We start from the raw sequence: 22,938 nt of genomic DNA on the forward strand, positions 1-22,938 counted from the left end.
ACAAAATTTCTACCTCTACTACCGTCTACTCTGTTATTTTTAAAGAAAATAACTTATTTACATAATCAAAAAAAAGAGCAATCTTAAATGAGTATTTTATAGTTCTTTAAGATTCCAGGAAGAAAAACTCAACTAGCCACAGAATTGGCAAACTAAGACGGCTCAAATTGAAGGAGAAACTCAACACTTACATAGTATTAAAACAAAACTTCTGTTGATCTAATAGTCAATGCTACCAAACAAGGATTTATTTAATTTCTTCAAATGTGTGTTAAGAATCTATCATAGGGGCACCTGGGTGGCTCAGTCGGTTAAGCATCCGACTTCAGCTCAGGTCATGACTCACAGTTCATGGGTTCAAGTCCTGCATCGGGTTCTGTGCTGACAGCTTGCTCAGAGCCTGGAGCCTGCTTCGGATTCTGTGTCTCCTTCTCTCTCTGCCCCTCCCTCGCTCACACTCTGTCTGTCTCTGTCTCTCCAAACTAAACAAGAATAATAAAAGAAAAAGAATCTATCATATACCAAGCTTATGTTGGTCACTGAGGATTCCAAAATGAGTAAGATGGTCCCTGACCCCTTAGAAACATATGGTTTAGTAAAGAAGATAGTCAAGTAAACAAGCGGTGGTAGTTCCATGTAGTAAAGTCTATGAAGGGAGCACATGCTGTTAGTGGAGCCCAAGAAGGGCCCCTCAATCAGGATTAGCTCTTAGCTTCTCAGAAAACTTCATACCACCCTCCTGGGAGCAAAGCCAACTCTTCGACCGAGTTAACAGTGCTTTGGGAATTAAGGGGATACTAAAACACTACCTATACAGTATTGTTTATTCTCATGGTCAATGACTTTCTCTCTTTAGCACTGGTCAGAGGGGATTACTGATCCACATGCGTGGCAGAGAAAAAGCCACTGGAAACCCCAGCCTATTTATCCAAACTGCACAGCACATGGTCTAAACACAATATAGTATCCTGGACTGGATCTGAGAACAGAAAAAAGGCTACTAGAAGAAAAACTTGTAAAATCAAAAAAAAAAAAAAAAAAAGGCCGTAGTTCAGTTAACATGTACCAATGCTAATTTCTTAGATGTGACAAATGTACCGTGGTTATGTAAGATGTTAACATTAGGGGTAAAGCTACATGAAAGGTATACAGGAACTCTCTGTTCTATCCTTGCAACTTCTCTGTAAATCTAAGATTATTCCAAAATAAAATGTGGTTTTTAAAAAATTACATCTTGTTCACACTTTATATTCTTATTCTTCCTAGGATTCTGATCATGCCACTTTAATCCCTACCCCAATCCAGGTAATGCTTGGTTAAAACACTTGTTTTCAAATCCTTTTCAATCTTTTCCATAAACCATTTATGCAGCCCAGCTGGGTTTCCTTCCTCAGCAAGACTTGAAAAATTAGCTCATACATACAATGGGGGGGGGGGGGGCTTGGAGTGGAACCTCTCTAAGTGGACAAAAGAGGGATTAAAATAACCTGGGCTAGATCTCTGGATAAGAGCAAGGGGAACGTGCAGAAAATGTATGTTGTATATTATTAGATTACCTTTACCTGAACTCTGGCCAAAAATAACGAATAGAAAATACAATGAACAGATACTGACTACCAGCATCTCAACATGAACAGGCAAACTGCACTGAAATGATGCTGCATCTAGAAGTTCCAAAAAAAACATGGTGCAAATTATTCAACTATCAAGGCAAAAATTCATATTAAAATCGTATGGCATTGTTCAATTCAGGCTAGTGTTTACCGTGACTGTTTGGTTTCTTACAACTAAATGAACACTCTATTAAACCACATTTGTAGAACAGGCTTCAAGAGTTCCACCAGGAAAACATCACGGTGATTCAACACCGTATCAAGGCTTCAGGCATGCGCAGGCGCGCACACACTGACGCATGCGCACATTTACATACACGCGAACTACAATCAGGCTTAATAACTTCACAAGTTTGAAAACTACTGTATAAAAGAAAATTAGTAAAGGGTAAACATTCATGAACGCTTCAAAAGAGAAACCAAAGAAAGAGAACTGAAATTCAAACCTAAGCTATTTAATGACTAAAGTCATTTAAAAAGTAAAATGATACACTAGAACCCATTCAGTTCATAAAGTCTGATTTGTTATAGGGTACGTTGTAATATTAAAACGGTATGTGTAATATATATTACACAACGGCACTCCAACTTGGACCACTTCCATAAAAATGAACAGGCAGAATAACTCTTATAAAATAGTTCAATTTACATACCTCTGTTGAACCACCTACCATAATTGATCTGTTCACAAGTCTGTCTCCAACACAGGCCTGAGCTCTTGAAGAGTACCCAGCACACTGCCTAGGGCAGAACAGGCCCTTGTTAAGTGCCTTCTGAATGAATGAACATACAGCGGACCTCTGAGGTATCTTTGCAATCCCAATTCAGTATCGGTATCTTAGGGGCAGAAGATGCTGTACAACATGCGATATTTTTAGGAGGCGGCCAAGTAAACAGAAAAATAATAACAAGTAATGTTGGGGGAAAGAACTCAGTATCACATGAGACATAAAAATAAGTGTAAAAACTGTAACTTGAAAATGAAGAAAATATCTGTGTGTTATTTTTTTCCCTTGATGGCCACAAAAGTGAATCTACCTTTAACTTTCTAACATTGAAATACAAGCGTTTTAAAGGAATCTTTCATTATCCATAATTTTATAAAGAAATTTATTATTAAATTAGTAAGTTAGACCAATTAGTGAATGGAATGAATTCCAAGCCCAATTATGTGTTCAAAACTGTGGGTTGAATGCCTTAAAAAATTCTTTCAAGATTGCAGAAAAGTACAAAACAACCCTCTTGACTGCTGAGAAGGACTAAAACCATTTCTTTTTCTCACAAGTATGTAATCAAAAGCAATTACTTTCTGCTCCCACCCAACACAAAGCAACACCATCTCCCCACTCCCATCACCATCAAAACATGCTATAGAGCACCTCAGTACTTTAACCTTAGGCTATAAGAATCCCAGAATGCGATAAAATTACAATTCAACAAAAACATTTTTCTAAGTATGCTCTCATTCCCTGTGGTGTTCCTTCACTAACATAGCTCCCTCTCAAGTATTAACAAACAAGGAAACCAGAAAATTCTCAGAAGAGATATTACAAACTGCTTTTTAAAAAAATTGTTATTGTTCATGGATTCCAATATTCATCGTACACATTACCAGGAGAGTGTTCTGTCAGTTCTTCTGCAAATTACTATTTAATTATTTGCAATTTTCCCTCTGAACCTATCTATAATACTGATCAGTATCCAAATGTTTAAAATAAACTGATCGTGTTTGCTTAAAAAGGTTATTGCCTAAGCACCAAGAGGTTCTAATGCATTGAAAACGTGGTAGCTCTCAGTTCTACCCACGAATGACAGCTTGCAGACAAGCTGTCTCAAAGAGATTAGGGACTTTCAGTGATCGCAAATGGGGTAAAGCAGGAGGCACATACAGTATCTGTAGATGGTTCAATGATAAAACTGTTTCAACATAAAAAATTTGGAGCCGACAAAGTCAGGTATGTGAACTACAAAGCTATTAAATGCCTGCAAGCCCAAAAGAAAAAGGAGAAGGAAGAAAACTGTGCCTGTACACAAATCAACACGAGAAATCACCCTGCGGTTGAACTTTCCAAGAACTGAAAACTTCGTAAGGTTCTTGTGGATATCAACACATTTCAGGTCCAAAACAATGGGTATGTGTACCCATTGTTATCCAAATTGTATTAAAATACAATTGGCATAAAATTCAAATACCACCACATGTTGGAAGACGCACAATGAAAATAACAGGGTTTATTTGTGGTGGGTATTGTTCTAGGGACGTCACATTTTTATTCATTTAGCTCTGATAACATCCCTGTAAGACAGGTTCGACTGAGATTATCTCCACTTTATAGATGAAGAAACTGAGGTACAGATAATGTCATGCAGCTAGTGAGAAGCAGGGCGAGGATTTAGAGCCAGCTCCATTAGTCAGACTCCAAAGTTCATGTTAACCAATATACTATGTTTCATACTAAGAGCTATGCAAAGGCCAGCTTTTTTTTTTTTTTTTTAACCTAATAACCTTTTTGGATTTCAAATGCAAGGACAGCTTTGTGCAATAAGAAAAGCACAGGCTTTGGAATTAAATCAAACTCGAACAAACCTCTGAATACAGTTTGAGCCTCGGCTTCCCCACATGTAAAAGGAGGGGTACTCAAGTTATCGTGAAGGTCAAAGAAGGTAACATAATTAAAGTGCCACGTACGGTATACAAGATAGGGGTTCTTAACCTTAAGTTCACAGACCCTAGAATGTCCACAGATGGGCTTCGGAATCTCTGAGTCTCACCGATTGTATGACAAATGTATGTGTACCCATTGTTTTAAAAGAATTGTCCCTGGCCTTCCACAAAGCTTCAAGGGGGTACGTGATCTCCAAAAGGTTAAAAATCACCAAAGTGCACAGCAGCTACTCAAAAAAAAAAAAAAAATCGAAGTTCTCTTTCCCTTCTTATTCTCAAAACCTCTCCCTTTTCCAGTAAGGGTGACGCACCAAATCCTCCCAATAAATGGCAATTATTCTCCCACCATTTTCCTGGCTTTGGTAACTAGTAGCATATGCAAGCTTATGCTCCAATTTTCTGGAGACAGTCTAAAAAAGGCCCTCAAACGATGATTCATCCCCCTCTGCACCGAAACGAATACACGGTATTTACTCGAGAGAATCTGGAGAATCGTCCACCTAACTGCACGAAGCACCATGTCAGCTAGGAGAACCAGGTAGGTACGACAGCCTCTCAGTTGCAACGTAGAGACCTGACACAGAGGGATGAGGAGAATGTATTCCAAACTACTGGGAAACCCAGAATTCCGTACCCCTACCCCAGTCCTGCCTCTCTGGAACTCTAGTGCCGGCAGGTCCTCGGGCACTGCGCCGGGCTAGAGTGGTGGAGGAGAGAACGTTACCCCAGCAGCGCGGCGGAGTCCCAACTCGGCTGCTCCGGGAGGCGGCGGCAGCACCCGGCGCAAGACCGGCCCAAGATCCTCCCCCGAGAGACCCCAGTACAGATCACCGCTCAGGCTGGGAACCGGCTCCAGGCTTTTCCGTTTCCCAAAGCGACTTCCGCTTCCGGGCTAGCCTTTGCCGGAAGCAGTATTTGGATGACGCAAAAATGTCGCGCCGTTGGTGATTCCGGAAGAAACAAGAGTGCGGCGTGAACATGGTGCGAGGAGGGTCCGGGAAGAGACTTTGTCAGACCACATCTTGGGTGGAGATAGAGCCAGTCAGCAGTTAGCTAGATTTCCTCCGCATTACCCTTAATTATTTTCGTTCTGACTGTAGTTCTTAAACCGCTCTGAGCGGTGCCTGTTGTGCTCTAGCGAGTGGGGAGAGGGCCAGGTGGGGCACAGAGGATAAGAGGTGCTGGGTGTTTGAGGGAAGAAGGGAAAGGGATGGAAAAAGACGAGCAAAAACTCAAGAAGATGCAATGTATTTCCAGCTCTTTTAACTGTAAAATTTCTATTTCAAGGGGAAGCAAAAGAAAGCAAGAAAGTATGCGACCATGAAGCGAATGCTTAGTCTCCGAGATCAGAGGCTGTGAGTATCTGGAATCAATCTATATCCAAAGATAGCAGAGTTAGGAGGGGATAAGTAGTAAAAGTTTTTGTTGTTATTTTGTGCTTACGTTTCAAAGTATTGTGTCTTGGATGTATATAGCATAGGATACTAGGAAAGTGTGTAACAGCCATTTAGATCCTGAGCGATTACACTGGGGAAGGGGATGGGAACTAAACATTTCTGAAGTGTTCGCTGTGCCACTGTTTTTGTATACTTCATCTGCCATATCACATTTAAGCCTCCTGAAAGCTTGGTAGGATTATCTTTTTATGTTCTTGCCATTACACTACTACATTCCTCCCAGGGGTGGGGGGAATGTTTGTTGAAATGGTTGAAAGATGGTGAGGTCAGAGACCATGTTTATCTTGTGTCCCCAGCACCTGCCACTCAAATAGTTCTGAAAGAAAGAGTAGGAAAACACCTAGACTTCTCCATTTTATAAATCATAGCAGAATCCACACCCCTGAGGGAGAGTGGAATCATGTTCCCTATTGTAAGCTTCCCTGCTTCGTGAAGAATAGACAAAGTTATTCAATAAAGACTGGTCTCGGGGTGCCTGTCTGGCTCAGTAAGCAGTAGAGCATGGGACTCTTGATCTCGGGGTCATGAGTTCCACTCCCACATTGGGCCTAGAGCTTACGAGAAAGAAAGGAAGGAAGGGAAAGGGAAGAAAGAAAAGAAAGACTGGTCTTCATCGTGTTTAATAGCATTTGAACAAAGGAATGGTTTTCAGAGTTATTAAACTGTATTCTCTGGGGTGCCTGGGTGGCTTAGTTGGTTAAGGGTCAGACTCTGGATTTGGGTTCAGGTCATGATCTCACGGTCTGTGGGATCAAGTCCCATGTCGGGCTCTGTGCTGACATTGCAGAAACTGCTTGGGATTCTCTCTCTCCCTCTCTCTGCTCCTTCCCTGCTCGCACTCTCTCTCTTTCAAAATAAACATTTAAGAAAATTGTATTCTCAGCCTTTGGTTTGTATTTATTACGTAATTTTTAGGGAATTTGCCTCATTGATAATATTTTATTTGCGGTTAAGGGGTAAATTTTATGTATGTATTTTTTTACATTTTAGCCTTTTATAAGAGGCATATGGAGGAAACTTTTTCCTCTTACTTTTGGAACATTTGAGTCTTCAGAAGGTAAATGTCAGCCTGTTTCTCCACTGCACTGAAGTGGGTTTTGATCCTTGATATGAAGAGCTTCTGACAAAGAAATAATAGATAATAGTATAATGTCTATTTACTCATTGACAATTTTTATAGATTATTGGCTAGAGATTTTTAAATTTCATAGTGTTTAACTGATTATGTTACTTCCAGCCTATTTCCCACACAGTTATTTGTGCTTAGAAAGTTTATGTTGATATAAACATAAAGACGTCGCAGGGGCACCTCAGTGGCTCAGTCAGTTAAGCATCCAACTTTGGCTCAGGTCATGATTTCATGGTTCGTGGATTTAAGCCCTGCCTTGGGCTCTGTGCTGACAACTCAGAGCCTGGAGCCTGCTTCAGATTCTGTCTCTCTCTCTCTCTCTCTCTCTCTCTGCCCCTCCCCCGTTTATGCTCTGTCTCTCTCAAAAATGAATAAATGTTAAAAAAATTTTTTTTAAGTTACAAAGCAGAATTTCCTCTGTAGACCAAAACAAAACAAAAACAACACCTCAGAAACTTTAAATTTTGCATGAGGTTATAACTGCTCTGATTTTTTTTTCTTCTCTCTTGCACTTAATTTGCTCTCTTTCTTCCAGTAAAGAGAAGGATAGATTGAAACCTAAAAAGAAAGAAAAGAAAGATCCCAGTGCACTCAAGGAAAGAGAAGTGTAAGTAATCAAAACTTTCAAGTTTTCCTTTAGAAGAGACATTTTAGAACCATAGAACTGTTAGAAATCCAGGCTTTCCCTGAGCTGATTTGCTCAGTCATTTGTAAATCTGGCACAACTGTGCAAATGAAAGTCATGTTGCTGAACATGTATCAACTCCAGTGGTTGGTGAACATGTAGCAATTCCAATTTCGTGGAGCAATAAATTTCCCGTAAATCTTGGGGATTAGATCTAAAATTATTAATTTTTTCTTCCCCAAGATCTTTGAAAAGAAACAATTGCTGTTGTCTAATACACCAGCATTTTGATGAAAGAATGTATCACCAAAAACAGTAAGGACAGAATTTCAGAATAAAGTCATTCCTTTTTAAATAAATACACTTGATGAAACTTCATCCTATTTTCCTTATTTTCTCATTTTGCCCTAGATTGGCAATGGATATATCATCACAAGATTTATTAGGATTTATTTCCAATGAATAAGGAAAAAGGAGCTTAATCTATAGCAAACTGTTTGAAGCAGAGACTTCATTTGCATTGTTAATATCAAAATATCAATGTAGACATTATTTTGTGTTTTGTATGTTCTTCCCTCAGCCCCCAACATCCTTCCTGCTTATTCTTCCAATATAACACACAGCTGGGCCCACCTTACCACATCCTGGTTGATACCAACTTTATCAACTTTTCCATTAAAGCCAAACTTGACTTAGTACAATCAATGATGGACTGTCTGTATGCCAAGTGTGAGTATCATACATTTGCCTTTCTCTGATGTTTTAGAGAATAATTATATTTACCCAAATACATGAAGGGAATGGGGTCCTAGTTAATTGGATTTCTAGCCATTGCTCACCATAGCAATGACCATTTTCAGTAAATTGAAATACGATGCAGATTTGACTGGGAACAATTAAACTTTCACAATTCAGAAAACACTTAGCCTGCTTTGACCATTGTTGTGGACATCAATTTTGAACATAGGATGGGAATTTTTTGTTTTAGAGTTCATTTTAAAATTTTGGCTAAATGAAAATTTATTACATTATTTTACATTAAGGAGGAAACATGCTCCATTCCACTCTAGTGTGGAAAAGCTAAATAAGGTATTTTGCCATTTGTGATCACAGAACTAGAAGTGATGCTGGTTTATTCATTTTGGCCACAAAGGACTGGAATAGGTTTATTTGTACCACAAAGGACTAGAATAGGTTATTTACACCTTGGTATGCAGTTTACCATTAGTAGATTTCCCTTGTGTTTAGGTGTCCCCTCCTTCAAGTGATCTTCCTTCACCACCGTGAGTGGTAAGAAGAAACTCTAAGCCATGTGTACAAGGGAATAACTTCCTAATAGTGAGATCTGTTGCGTTTTGTGGTGGGTTTATGTTTATATATTTTCCAGTCATCTAGTTAAAGGTGCAAATGAATATTAGGCTTATGCTTTGCCGTAAGAATAAATCAAAGGAAAAAATTTTCACCTCCTTCTTTAATTTTTAAAAGATGCTATATAATGAATAATAGTTGTAGACTTATAGTAATGTAAATTTTGTTTATAGATTTATTAAAAATAATAAGTTGGGAAGATGAGGTGAGGAATGTGATGTAAGATGCATTCTTCAAATGCCCTAAAATTAATAAACATAAAAGTGACTGCATATTCTTATTATATCAAGATATGAAGGTAACCATCAAATGAGAAAAACAGCTAATGAAGTAAAATAGTGGTCTATGAGGATTAGAATTGGTGGGGTGGGAAAGCATCGGGGAACAGCAATTTTTTCATATGGATGTCTGTGTTCCAGTCTTCTGTGTAACATAATACCCCAAAGCAAAGTTTGAAGAAATATTCAAGAACAATACAAATTCAGTTACCTAGGAGATTCTTTAACTGTTTTTAAAGCTCTGGCTACTTAATTGTTCCTCATTTGCCTTTATACCTGAAGGAAGGCTTTTATTCTCTTCCTCCCTTGAAGATGCCCCTTTGACCTTTCCATAGCTCCTGGTCCCTTTTCTGCCTGATGTTCCAATGAGGGAGGATAAGTTAGCTTTCCATCAGCTGTCTTTTCTGTCCATGAGTCCTCTTCCCTGTTACCTTCCCTTTCTTGATAGTCATCTTCCTGGGCCTGCTTTCCTGCTCCAGAAGCAAGCCCTTGCTTGTTTCACTGCTGTATGGCTCTGACATTGATCCTCTCAAGGTGCGTATTGCTCTCTGAATCCATGACTGTCTGATTTCAGATCTCCATTTTACTGATTTTCTTCTGGACATGGTACTTCACTTGAAAATTCCTTAACTTTGTACACATCCAAAAATATCTCTGTACTTATAAAAAAAAAATCTAGCATAAAAAAATTAAAGCTTCCTCTAATGCCTTTTCTCAGAGAGGGGCAGTTTTTAAAAAAAAATTTTTTTTAATTTTTATTCAGTTTTTTAAGAGACAGAGAGAGACAGAGTGGGAACGGGGGAGGGGCAGAGAGAAAGGGAGACACAGAATCCGAAGCAGGCTCCAGGCTCCGAGCTGTCAGCTCAGAGCCCGACACAGGGCTCAAACTCACGAACGGTGAGATCATGACCTGAGCCAAAGTCGGACGCTCAACCAACTGAGCCACCCAGGCGGAGAGGGGCGGTTTTTAAAAACTCATATATAGTCTCTGAACTATAGGTAATTTTTGTTTATTTTTGAAAATGGATCATAGATTATTTACTATTTATATTTGTGCCTTTTTTAACAGCTTTGAAATATATTTCACATACCACTTAAAGCGTATAATTCAATGGCTTTTACTGTATTCAATTTTAGAACATTGTGTTACCCAAAAAGAAACTCTGAACCCCTTAGCCATCATCCCCAACCTTTCAAATCTCCCTCCCCTAGTTACCACTAATTTGCATCCTGTCTGTATAGATTTGCCTATTTGGGACATTTCATTAAAATGAGATCATACAATATTTGGTCCTCTTCCATTTAGCATGTTTTTGAAGTCTCATCCATGTTAAAGCCTCTTTCTTTTCATTATCAAATAATATTCTATTGTATGGCTAGATGACATTTTTTTTAAGAATTTTTTTAATTTTTTTTTAATGTTTATTTATGTTTAGAGAGAGAGAGGGAGACAGAGCATGAGCAGGGGAGGGGCAGAGACAGAAGGAGACGCAATATCCAAAGCAGGCTTCAGGCTGTGAGCTGTCAGCCCAGAGCCTGACACGGGGCTCAAACTCACAGACTGCGAGATCACGACCTGAGCCAAAGTCAGACACTCAACCAACTGAGCTACCCAGGAGCCCCTAGATCACATCTTATTCATCCATTTCTTCTTACTTTTTACACTGAACAATACTCTGGTTTCTTTTCAGATCGAATAAATCTTTCGCCTTTTACTTTTTACATTGAACACATATATCTTGAACCCTTTGCTGTATCGGTACGTATCCACTAGGACCTCATTCTTTTTTAAGCTTACAGAGTATTGTTTATATCATTTTCAAAAGCCAATATCCCGTTAGATATTTGGATTACTTGCAGTTTTTACATTATTATAAATAAGGCTGTAGAGAATATCCGTGTGAATTTATCTCTGTTAGGGTGGAGTAATTTTTGAAAAATATTTATTTTGAGAGGAGACAGAGAAGGGGCGAGGGGTAGAGAGAGAATCCCAAGCAGGCTCCACGCTGTCAGCACTGGGTCCTACTTGGGACTCCAACTCATGACCTGAGCCCATATCAAGAGTCAGGCACTTAACCTACGGAGCCACTCATGCACCCCCTAGGATACATTTCTAGAAGCTGTATTGCAGTATCAAGGGGTATGTATATATTTTTTAATAGGTGTTGCAAAATTGCCCTAAAAGGGTAATCCATATTTTTATACCTACGAACTTAGTGTGAGAATACCTGTCTCCTCAGTATTGGGTATTTTCCTTGTTTAGTCTTTGCCACTCTAATAGGAAGAAAGTGAAATTTTGTTTCAATTTATATCTCTTTAATTAGGAGTGAGATCGAGCACCTTTATGCTCACTGACCATTGTATTTCTTCCTCTATGACCCGAAGTGTATAAACTGAAATGTAGCATGGTAGTTAAGAATCCAGTTGATAGCCTGACAGTCTCCGTTCAAATCTTGGCTTCACCATTTGCTTCTGCTTACTTCTTTGTGCCTTAGGTTGCTTATCTATAAAGTGGGGATGGTAATAATAATAATGCTACCTGATAGGTATTATTCTGAACATTAAATGAGATAAGCCTTGTGAAGTGCTTGGCACAGTGTCTGGGAATCAGCACATAACTTAAGCTATCATTATAAGGTCTCTGTATATTAAGGAAAGTAGCCCTTTGAAAAATGTGTAGAAATATTTTTCCTAGTTTGTTTTTATTTTAATAGGACTGACAGCTGTCAAACAGAAGTTTTCTGTTTTGATATGATCAAATGTACATTTTCTGATTAATTTCATGGTTTCTTTTGGCTCACATTTAAATTTTTTCCCATCTAGAATTTATTTGAATATAGAAAGAATGACGGGAATTCAACTTAATCTCTCCCAGATACATTTATGACACTTTAAGTGGTGTGGGGCTGGGAGAGTTTTCTAGTTTCTTTATCAATAGAGATTTTATTTACCTCTGGTTCTTATTGTTCATTTCAGTATGCTTATTCTGCTGTGATTTCAGAAGCCTTATGGGTCTTTTAAAGACTTACAATGGGATGTAATTCAGGGAAAGTAAAACCAGTTTCTTTACAAGTTCTGTTATTAATCTGTATATTTTTTTCCCCTGGCAGGTATCCCTTGTATAACTGACTGTGTAATGGCTGAAATTGAGAAGTTGGGGCAAAAGTATCGAGTGGCTCTAAGGTAGGAAGGAGCTGGTCTACATTTTGTTATACTGAAGACTCTTTTAACCATCCTCCATCTGTTTGCTGTCCAAAGATTTGTTGGATAATTAGTTTAAATAAAAATCATACAAAACTAGTTAACTATTTATGATCAAGAAAGCAAACATGTGAAAGCTAGAGATTTTTAAGCTGAAGCTTTTTGAATGAAGTTATTTAGTCATAGTGGTCTTGTGGGCCTCTTTTTAAGTTCCTCTAGATTTTCAATTAGAAAGTGTCTTTTTTTTATTAGTTTGCTATCTAGATATCTCTTTTAGAATCTCATACGTAAAGTGGTGGCTCAATTGGTTAAGTGTCTGACTTCGGCTCAGGTCATGATCTCATGGTTCGTGAGTTCGAGCCCCACGTTGGGCTCTGTGCTGACAGCTCAGAGCTTGGAGACTGCTTCAGATTCTGTGCCTCCCTCTCTCTCTGCCCCTCCCATGCTCATATTTTCTCTCTCTCTCTCTCTCTCTCTCTCTCCCTCCCTCCCTCTCAAAAAAAAAAAAAAAAAAGAATCTCACACATAAAGTATTCACATTCTAGGTTTTGAGCTTACTCTAGAAACTACACTTGAGTTAAACGTAGTGGTTCCCAGAGTATGGTTCCTGGACCCCTAGGAGTCCCAAAGACCTTTGCAAGGAGTTAACAATACTATTTTCACAATAGTAGGAAGACATTTTCTTTGTCACTGTGCTGACATTTGTACTGATGGCAGAAATGCTGGTGCCTTAGTGCCAATCAAGGCAATGGACCAAAATAATGTTAGTAGTCTTTGTATTATTCTTCAGTGTCACTCATGACATTTAAAAACAAAAACCCAGGGTCACCTGGCCGGCTCAGTTGGTAGAGTATGCAGCTCTTGATCTCAGCGTTGTAAGTTGGATGTAGAGGTTACTAAAAAAACCAAAAACCCATAGTCACTTAAGAATATCCTTGATGAGGGCTGCCTGGGTGGCTTAGTCGGTTATGCGTCCGACTTTGGCTCAGGTCATGATGTCACGGTTCGTGAGTTCAAGCCCTACATCGGGCTCTCTTCTGTCAGCACGGAGCCTGGAGCCTGCATCAGATCCTGTGTCTCCCTCTCTCTGCCCCCTCCCCTGCTCGTATGTGCAGTCTCTCTCCCTCCTGCCTCCCTCTCTCTCCCTCTCTCTCTCCCTCTCTCTGTCTCTCTCAAAGATAAGTAAACATTTAAAAAAATTTTTTTTTAAAGAATATCCTTGATGAAGTATTAAAATTTGTTGATTTTGTTACATCTCGCCCCTAGGGTACATGTTGGTATTCCTTGTGATGAAGCAGCAAGTATGCCTCGAGCACTTCGGCTGCTTACCAAAGATTGAAGCTTGTCTCAATGAGCAGCTCTTGTGTGCTTGTTGGAATTGTGAGCCAGACCAGCTGCTTTTTCATAGAGTGTCATTTTTACGTGAAGAATAACTGACAAACACTGGTTTTTCAGACTTTAGTGTTTAGCAGATAGTTTCTCGAAAATTAATGCAGTGAATCTGTCACTTCAAGGAAAACAGCTTACTGTATCATAATGAGAAAGTTCAGGCTTCCAAGTGAAAATTAGAGTTTTGGAAAACCATGAGCTTATCACATTCCCAATACTCAAGACCTTTCTGTTGAGACCAGTGAAGGTGTTGGGTGTGATTTTTTTGATATTGTATAACTATATGTGTCAGCATTTGGAAGATTTGTGTGACTCACTGAATCGCTATTTTCCAAATGATCAATATTGCAAATCAATATTGCAAAATCATGCCTGGGTGAAAGACTCATTCAGGGTCCAAGATATACCAGTGAATTTGTGTGTGTGTGTGTGTGTGTGTGTGTGTGTGTGTGTGTGTGTGAATGAATGAGTGTGTGTGTGTGTGTGTGTGTGTGTGTGTGTGTGTGTGTGACCATTTAGAGGTGTAAATTAGATACTATAAAATTCACCAAGTTTAATTGTATAATGTGATGGGCTTGGCAAATGTGTACAGTTATGGAACCACCATCATAGTCATGAAATAGAACATTCCCGTCAATCCAGAAGTATGATTCCATTTATAATGAAGTTCCAGGAAAGGCAAAACTATACTAATGGAACACAGACCAGTACCTGAAGCTGAGCGTGAGAAAAGTGCATCTGCAAAGGGACACAGGGAACTTTTTGTAGTGATGGAAATGTTCTGTATCTCAGGTGTGGAGATTGTGATGTGAATATATCAATTTGTCAAAACTAATCAAATTTTACGTGTATAGTCAGTGAATTTTAGTATATTTCACTTATACCTAATAAAGCTAACTTTTTTAAAGGCAAAGAAAAACAGGAACCTAATGTATCAGAGTGGTAGTGTTTTAGATGAATGGGCAAGTGATAAACTATTAAAATATTGATTATTCCTGTGGAAAGAAAGAAAACTGGGTTCTTATCTCACCTTTTTCACAAAAATCAATTCCAGGTAGATTAAGTATCTAGATTTTTATGGAAAATCTAGAGAACATCTGAGTGATTTCAGCGTGGGCAGGAATTTCTGTCCAAACCATAATGGAAAACGAATTAATCTGACTATATTGAGATTGAATACTACCGGTTAACAAAAAGCAGGATAAACAAAGTGAAACGACAAGCCACAGATAGTGAGAAGATATTAGTAACGCATATAATCAACAAGGGGCTTATTTTCAAAATTTATAAAAAACCACAAATCCATGAGACAAGGGCAAAATCCTTATTCGCAAGGAGATATCATTTCCTACCCAGCTGATTGGCAAGAAATGAAGTCTGCTTAACGATGCCACGGATAGTTAAGACTGGGGGCAGTGAGGATTCTCCTAAGGGTGTAAAGTGGACAGTCACTTTGGAGAGCAGTTTGGCAGTGTCACTGCAGGTCTTCCCAGCCCTGTTTTCCTCTCCTCTGCATAAACGCTCTTCTCACCAGAAACATGGGCTCACTTTTCCCTGAACACCACTGAGCCATTTTATAGATGGTTGGTGCCCTGTTTGGAATGTGCCTGCCTTCACTTTGCTTGGAATGTTCTTTTGTCTTCATTTTGTTTAATCTCCATGTAATTTTTTTCAAAGTATACCAAATCCACAGTGACTTAGCTCCGACCTACTGCAACATGGAGTATTTTTCTTACACTTGGTACCCATATGCTGCCTTGTATTTTTATTCAGCTTGTGACACATCATTATTACATAATAGGAAGAACATGGCTCTCAGAATCACAGACTTGGGATTTTTCTTTTTCAAATTTGTAGGAAAGTAACATGTTTGATTTATTCATGGCAAACGAGATAAACATATACATACAATAAAAGGTAAAAGTCCCCCTGTATATTCATACTTTGTCCATTTTTCTACCCTAAGAGTGACAACTGAGATGGGTTAATAGATAGTGTATGTTTTTCCAGACTTTTTTTCTAAGACAATGCAAATGTAGAGAAAAACAGTGAAAGAGAGTTATATTTTCTTTTTTTTTTAATTTTTTTTTTTAATGTTTACTTATTTTTGAGACAGAGAGAGACAGAGCATGAATGGGGGAGGGGCAGAGAGAAAGGGAGACACAGAATCGGAAGCAGGCTCCAGGCTCTGAGCCATCAGCCCAGAGCCCAACGCGGGGCTCGAACTCACGAACCGTGAGATCGTGACCTGAGCTGAAGTCGGACGCTCAACCGACTGAGCCACCCAGGCGCCCCGAGTTATATTTTCTTAATTGAATCATACAGTTATATTGTTCCATGACCTGTTTTGTTTATTCAGCAATTTGAATTTTTTTGAGATTGTTAATTCAACAAGTCCTGCCATATCAGTACAGACAGCTCTACCTCCTTTTTTTTTTTAGACAGGATGGGGCAACACAACGTATTTAACTTTTTCCCTTGCTGATGGATATTCAGATTATTTCCAGTTTTTCACTATTTAAAGTGTGCTGTAGTGACCATCCTTGTGCCTATATTATTGCACATTTGTGGAAGACAACTTCTAAAAAGGAAATGGTTAGGTTAAAGTTGTTTGATTTTGAATCCTTGCTTCTCCCAGTTGTATACTTTGAACAAATTAATCTTTCTCAATCGGCTTCCTCATTTGTCAAATGGAAATATAATAATTCAGAGTCTTGTGAAGATTACATGACCTAAGGTGTACCAGCTGGCAGTAAGTTTTAATTCCCTTCTCTTTCTGTTGTCTTTCCAATTAGAAGATAAGCTGAAAGAGGAGAGGGGGGCCTTAAAATCGCCACATGGATCAAGTCACTCTTATTTCACAGATCAAGACTTAGAAAGTTACCCAATTGCCTGAGTATTTTTGTTAATCCAGTTTTGTAACCTTTTAGGATTGCCAAGGATCCAAGATTTGAACGATTACCATGCACACACAAAGGAACCTATGCAGATGACTGCTTAGTACAGAGAGTAACTCAGGTATCATCATTTAAATATTTACTTTGTGTTTCCCTTCATAGGAAGCATGGATGTCCTCATTTACTTAAGGAAGTGAGTTGGAAATGTATACTGTAACTGTAATGGAGAAATCGCAGGCTTGGGGAGGAGACACATGGGTTTCAAATCTCAGCACCTATGTTTATTGGGTGCGTGATTTGGGGCACTTACTGATTCTTTATTCCACAAGTTGTCTCCATAAAATGCTGTAAGGGAATGAATGTACATATGATATCAGGTTTCACCTCCCTGTGAATCAAACATAATCCATTTCCATTATTCCCCATGCAGGAATTTTATTCCTTTCCACTGTACCTAACCATGAAGGTTTTTCAGTTACATCTGAGTCTGCCAGGGTGCTGTCTTACAAGGACCCTGGAATAACTAGATTTTTGAGTCTTCCGTTCTGGCCTCCTTGTCGGCACCACAAAAACTTCTGCTATTGATTGTCCTTTCTAGAGCCCCTCTTTGCTGAAGATAATCATCTTCATCTAGTGACCACACTTCCATCCCTTTAGCGACTCCATCCCATGGGTAGAGACAGCATTTGCCTTAATCTCCCACAGCACAACTGACACCAGGCTACAACTCTTCTCAAAACGTAATGAGAGATTTGGGTATGACGGAAGTAAAATATGATACAACTGGCAGCTAAATGTTGTTGCTTTCAGAGCTGCTAGGCTCAAACTCGTCCTGGAGACCCTGTTATAGCTTCATGGCTAGGAAGTAGCCTACCTCCACCACTACGAGGTCTCAGAGTAGGCCCAATCCCAGAGATTCCAGGAAAGGCGAAAGCTATGCCCTCTAATCTAACACATTTACTTGCCTTTGCATAGTCTCTTGGGGTGTTTCCCAAACAAGAAATTGTCTGTCTTAAACATGCCCTAAATGTCTTCCACTTGTGAGACAAAAACCAATTTGCAGCTTTTGAATAGTTTTTCTATCTTCTTCCCCTCAAGATTCTTAGAGCTACATTATCCCCAGGTAACTTATTATTATATGTTTTGTAAGTAAGAGCTCCTAGATTATAGTAGCTACTCAACAAATTGTTATCACCTTTTCTTTGCTCTTTACTGTGAATATGAGTAATTCTCCAAATTAGCCAGTGTACCATTATCCAGTATCACAAAGTAATACACTCAACGTGTGAATACTCAATGGGTGTCTCTCATTACAGCACAAGTGTTACATCGTGGCCACAGTTGACCGGGACCTTAAACGAAGGATCCGGAAGATCCCTGGAGTTCCCATCATGTACATTTCTAACCATAGGTGAGACTGTCTCTTGGGGAAGTGATTAAAAGTATATAGTGGATATCAGTTGAAAATGAGGTCAGGTTGTAGGAAGATTTGAAAGTGATTGTCGTATCAAATGCTTACGTAGTTATAGTTGAAGAAACGAGATGAAGTAACAAGAATGAGGGCAAAAGATAAAGCTAGGATTTAGGAATGAGCCATTCGCATTGTTACAATAAGACTAGTAGAAGAAATAGATGTGCTTTAAATACAAAGCAGTAATTTAAATTAAGCTAATTTGTTTGGCCAGAGATATCTTTTTTTTTTTTTTTTTGAAAGCCTAGTAGTTGTGATTAGCGCTTTTTCTGGGAAACTAAAAGCTTATCAGAAAAAACAAAAACCGGTCTTTATCCTGCTTGGATGTTCCCATGTCAATGCTTTTCAACGTGGGAAGAGTGAGTACAACGTAGTGGGAAGAATGGGCTGAGGAATTGGGCTTACCTCGACTCAGTGCCTGGTTCCCTCACTTGTTAACTTCCTGACTTTGAAGAATCAAGATAATATGTTAAAGTCAGCATTTTGCTGTACATCATTTATTATGACACCCCTTTGAAATGTTCCCACTGACAAAAAGGATGCACAGTGGGAAGATGACAGTGTTGTAGTCAGTAAAGGGTGGGTTTTTAGGTGGGTTCTGGACCCACCTTTCTTACCAGTGTTAATTTTTTTGTCCTGATCAGGTACAACATTGAGCGGATGCCAGATGATTATGGAGCCCCTCGGTTCTAATTCTAACACTCTAAAGATAGAGTTCCTCTGCCTTCCTTTACCAACTTTTTCTGTTGCCAGTTCATGTAGCAATACGCTGTAACAGGAATTATTCTCCTTCTTACCCATTTGCTCTGTTATGAGCTGAGTATGGCTGAATACACTCACTTTTGATGTTGTTTTGAAATTGACATTTTGTATCATTTTGAATTTTGTTGCATCTTTTTATAAATCAGATGATTGCACACATAATTTGATGCTTGGTATTTTATGTTGATCTACACAACAAATATTTATTAAGGTTATACTAGGTGCTTAATAAGGTATGGTCCTGCCAGCAAGACACTGATATTATAGGGGAAAAGAGAAACATGTATATGAATAAATATAGTGTTGCCAGGTTACAAGTCAGAGGGAATAGACCTATATATGAGAAAAGAGCGATTTCTTTCTACTTGGTTGGAACGGAGAGGGAGAAAAGGCTAGAGGAGTAATATTTGGCTTAATCTTTAAAAATGAATAGGTGCTTGGGGCACCTGGGTGACTCTGTCGGTTAAGCGTCCGACTTCGGTTCAGGTCATGATCTCGCGGCCCATGAGTTCAAGCCCCGCGTCAGGCTCTGTGCTGACAGCTCGGAGCCTGGAGCCTGCTTTGTATTCTGTGTTTCCCTGTCTCTCTGACCCTCTCCTGCTTGCACTGTGTGTCTCTCTCTCTCTCAAAAATAAATAAACATTTTTTAAAAAGACTTTTTTTAAAAACGAATAGGTGCTTGCCCAATATATGAAGTAAAGAAATTGAGGTGTAGGAAGCATAAGCATGAACAAAAGCATGGAGACATGGATGCTAATGGAATGACTGCTTGACCTGCTCAGAAAACTACCAGAAGGTTTTTCTAACTAGAATATAAGGGAAAGAGATCTCTACCCGTATCTGAGGCTCCAGAGGTAGGAGGTGTCTGGGAGGGGGCCTTATATGACATGCTAAAGGGTTCGGACTTGAATGTGAGGTCAACAGGAAGTTAAATTAATTAAACTAAAAATGTGATTAAGGTGAATAACGTGATTAGATGTTTTAAATGATCACAAGGTAGTGTAAAAATAGACAAAGAGATCATTGAAATAGAATAGAAAGGCCATAAATTGATATATTTATGGCAAGTTGGTGTATTATCAAGGTAGTATTTCAAATCCGTGGGAAAAAGAAATTTTATTGGAAGGCCAAATAGTGTGGAGTAATTCTACTGGAGTTAGAATCTGGATTCCACCAGTTAATACGCTGTATGAGTTGGGCACACTACATAACCACGTGGTGTCTTCCTTGTTTCCTCTGAACAATGTGCTGTCTAATCTTCCAAACAAGCCTGATAAAGTGGGATTAAATCGAACAGTACATGCCACAAGTTAAGTGTTGTTCAGTAAGTGTCAGTGATTATTATATTATCATTATGGCCAGTTGGCTATCTGTTTGAAAAAAGTTTTAGCATTCCTGCTTCATATCCTTCATGAGAAGATATTTCAAGTGGATCAAAGATCTAAACTTTTTTTTTTTTTTTTTAAGCTATGGAAGTCTTAGGAAAAAAAAACACAAAAAAATGCATCTTCTCTTTGGATAGAATTTTTAAGTAAGGTAGAAAACGTAAAAGCCGTAAAAGAAAAGATTGGTAAGTGACTACATTAAAATTATGGATTTCTGTGCAAGTCAGCCCCTCAAACTTAAGACAAATGGCTGACCAAAAATTGCAGATCTCCAGTGAGACCCAGATTCTATTTTTTGGTTACTTATCGGTATTATACAGGTGATCTTCTTTAAAATACATGGTCAGTGTGATATAAGTGCATAAGTATAAATCTGTAAAGAAACGTTCACACATGGTGAAGTGTCTAGGAGGGTGTCTACTATACTGTTGGTAATAGAGAAAAATTGGAAAGAATGTAAATTTCCGTCAAGAGGATCTTAACTATGTTACATCTACACAGCTGACCCTTAGAACAATGCAGGGGTTGGGGGTTGATGCTCTGCACAGTTGAAAATCTGAGTATAACTTTTGACTCCCCCAAAATTTAACTACTAATAGCCTACTCTTAAGTGGGCTTTTTTTTTTTTTTAATTTTTTTTAACATTTATTCATCCTTGAGAGATGGAGAGAGACAGAGCATGAGCAGGGGAGAGGCCGAGAGAGAGGGAGACACGGAATCTGAACCAGGCTCCAGGCTCTGAGCTGTCAGCACAGAATGCAACGCGGGACTCAAACCCACAGAGTGCAAGATCATGACCTGAGCCGAAGTCAAACGCTTACCCGACTGAGCCACCCAGGTGCCCCACTAATAGCCTATTCTTGATTGAAAGCCTTATTGTTAACATATAGTCAATAAAAGTGTGTTTTGTTTATTGCCTGTATTATATACTGTATTCTTACAATAGCATAAGCTAGAGAAAAGAAAATGTTAAGAAAATCATAAGGAAGAGAAAATATGTTGCTAATACCGTATCAAAAAAAAATTCACATATATAAATGGACCTGGGCAGTTCAAACCCATATTGTTTAAGGGTCAACTATACTATGGAAGGTCACGTGCATTTAAAAAGAATGAAGTAGATGGGGCGCCTGGGTGGCTCAGTCAGTTAAGCGCGGACTTTGGCTCAGGTCATGATCTTGCAGTTCCACAAGTTCGAGCCCTATGTCAGGCACTGTGCTGACAGCTATGAGCCTGGAGCCTGCTTCGGATTCTGTGTCTCCCTCTCTCTGCCCCTCCCCCGGCTCATGCTCTGCCCCTCTCTCTCTCAAAAATAAACATTAAAAAAAAATTTTTTTTTTTAATTTTTTTTTTTCAACGTTTATTTATTTATTTGGGACAGAGAGAGACAGAGCATGAACGGGGGAGGGGCAGAGAGAGAGGGAGACACAGAATCGGAAACAGGCTCCAGGCTCTGAGCCATCAGCCCAGAGCCTGACGCGGGGCTCGAACTCACGGACCGCGAGATCGTGACCTGGCTGAAGTCGGATGCTTAACCGACTGCGCCACCCAGGCGCCCCAAAAAAAAATTTTTTTTTTGAAGAATGAAGTAGATTTAAAAATGGCAGAAGACTTGAATTCAAAGACAGTTCTTTAAAGAAGATACACAGATGGCCAACAAGCACATGAAAAGATGCTTAGTATCACTAATCATTAGGGAGTGCAAATCAGAATCACTAGAAGATACCACTTCACACCTATTCAGACGGCTGTTAACAATAAGTAAATAAACAACAAGTGTTGACAAGGATGTAGAGAAATCGGAACTGCTGTGCACCGTTAGAAATGTAAAATGGTACAGTGACTATGGAAAACAGGGTGGTGGTTCCCGAAAGAATTAAAAATCGAATCACCGTATGATTCAGCGATTCTGCTCCTGAGTATATACAAAAGAATTGACACGGGATCTTGAAGAGAGATTTGCACACCCGTGTTCACAGCACTATTCACAATAGCCAAGAGATGGAAGCCACCTAAGTGTCCATCAACAGATGAATGAATAACCCAAATGTGGTATATACATACAATGGAATATTATGCAACCTGAAAAAGGAAGAAAATTGTGACACATGCTACACAACAGGGATGAACCTTGAGGATGCTATTCTAGGTGAAATAAGATAGTCACCAAATGACAAAAACTGTGATTCCACTTATGTGAGGTACCGACAGTAACCAAATTCATAGAGACAAGGTAGGAAGGTGGTTCCCAGAGACTGGAGGGAGTGGAGAATGGGGAGTTTAATGGGTATGTAGTTTCAGTTTTCCAAGATAAAAAGAGTTGTGGAGATTGCACAACAATGTAAATGTACTTTAAAAACATTGAACTATACATTTAAAAATGGCTAAAATGGGGGTGTCCGCGTGGCTCAGTTGGTTAGGTGTCCAGCTCCTGATTTCAGCTCAGGTCATGATCTCAACGTTTGTGAGTTCACTCCCATCTGTCAGCACCAAGCCTGCTTGGGATTCTCTCTGCCCCTCCACCCCTCACGTTTTCTCTCTTTCTCTTTCTGTCTCTCAAAATAAATAAACTTAAAAAAATTAAAATGGCTAAAATGGTAAATTTTATGTATGTTTTACCACAATTAATGATAATAGGAGCTATGTTACTTCCTGGAAACAACTACGACCTAATGTTAAGAAAAAGAAGCAACTTGTG

At 39.1% G+C, this 22,938-nt stretch overlaps 2 protein-coding genes across 7 annotated transcripts in view; one reads left to right on the plus strand and one right to left on the minus strand.

The window, feature by feature from the left end:
- Positions 1-5,167, minus strand: part of AREL1 (apoptosis resistant E3 ubiquitin protein ligase 1) — a 49,806-nt gene extending 44,639 nt beyond the window's left edge. Inside the window, exons 1-2 of one of the 4 annotated variants that reach the window (XM_043556629.1) lie at positions 5,003-5,123; positions 2,285-2,354 (exon numbers count right to left, since the gene is read on the minus strand). The gene's annotated coding sequence lies outside the window, so the exon portion shown is untranslated. Of the gene's footprint in view, positions 1-2,266; positions 2,355-5,002 lie in introns of all 4 variants that reach the window. The other 3 variants (XM_043556630.1, XM_043556628.1, XM_043556633.1) reach the window with 3 other exon arrangements.
- Positions 5,168-5,192: 25 nt separating this feature from the next.
- Positions 5,193-19,017, plus strand: FCF1 (FCF1 rRNA-processing protein). 3 transcript variants are annotated; one of them, XM_043556634.1, is made up of 8 exons: positions 5,193-5,259; positions 5,566-5,633; positions 7,400-7,471; positions 8,070-8,218; positions 12,246-12,318; positions 16,656-16,743; positions 17,939-18,033; positions 18,738-19,017. In XM_043556634.1, the coding sequence occupies exons 1-8, from the start codon at positions 5,257-5,259 to the stop codon at positions 18,784-18,786; spliced, it is 597 nt and encodes a 198-aa protein (XP_043412569.1). In that variant the 5' UTR covers positions 5,193-5,256; the 3' UTR covers positions 18,787-19,017. The 3 variants fall into 3 exon arrangements, with proteins under 3 accessions (XP_043412569.1, XP_043412571.1, XP_043412570.1); XM_043556636.1 differs by lacking the exon at positions 5,193-5,259 and adding an exon at positions 5,302-5,326; XM_043556635.1 differs by lacking the exon at positions 5,193-5,259 and adding an exon at positions 5,344-5,435.
- Positions 19,018-22,938: the final 3,921 nt, after the last annotated feature.

Source organism: Prionailurus bengalensis, chromosome B3 (genome assembly GCF_016509475.1).
Source record: "Prionailurus bengalensis isolate Pbe53 chromosome B3, Fcat_Pben_1.1_paternal_pri, whole genome shotgun sequence".
In the NCBI taxonomy this organism is placed as follows: Eukaryota; Metazoa; Chordata; class Mammalia; order Carnivora; family Felidae; genus Prionailurus; species Prionailurus bengalensis.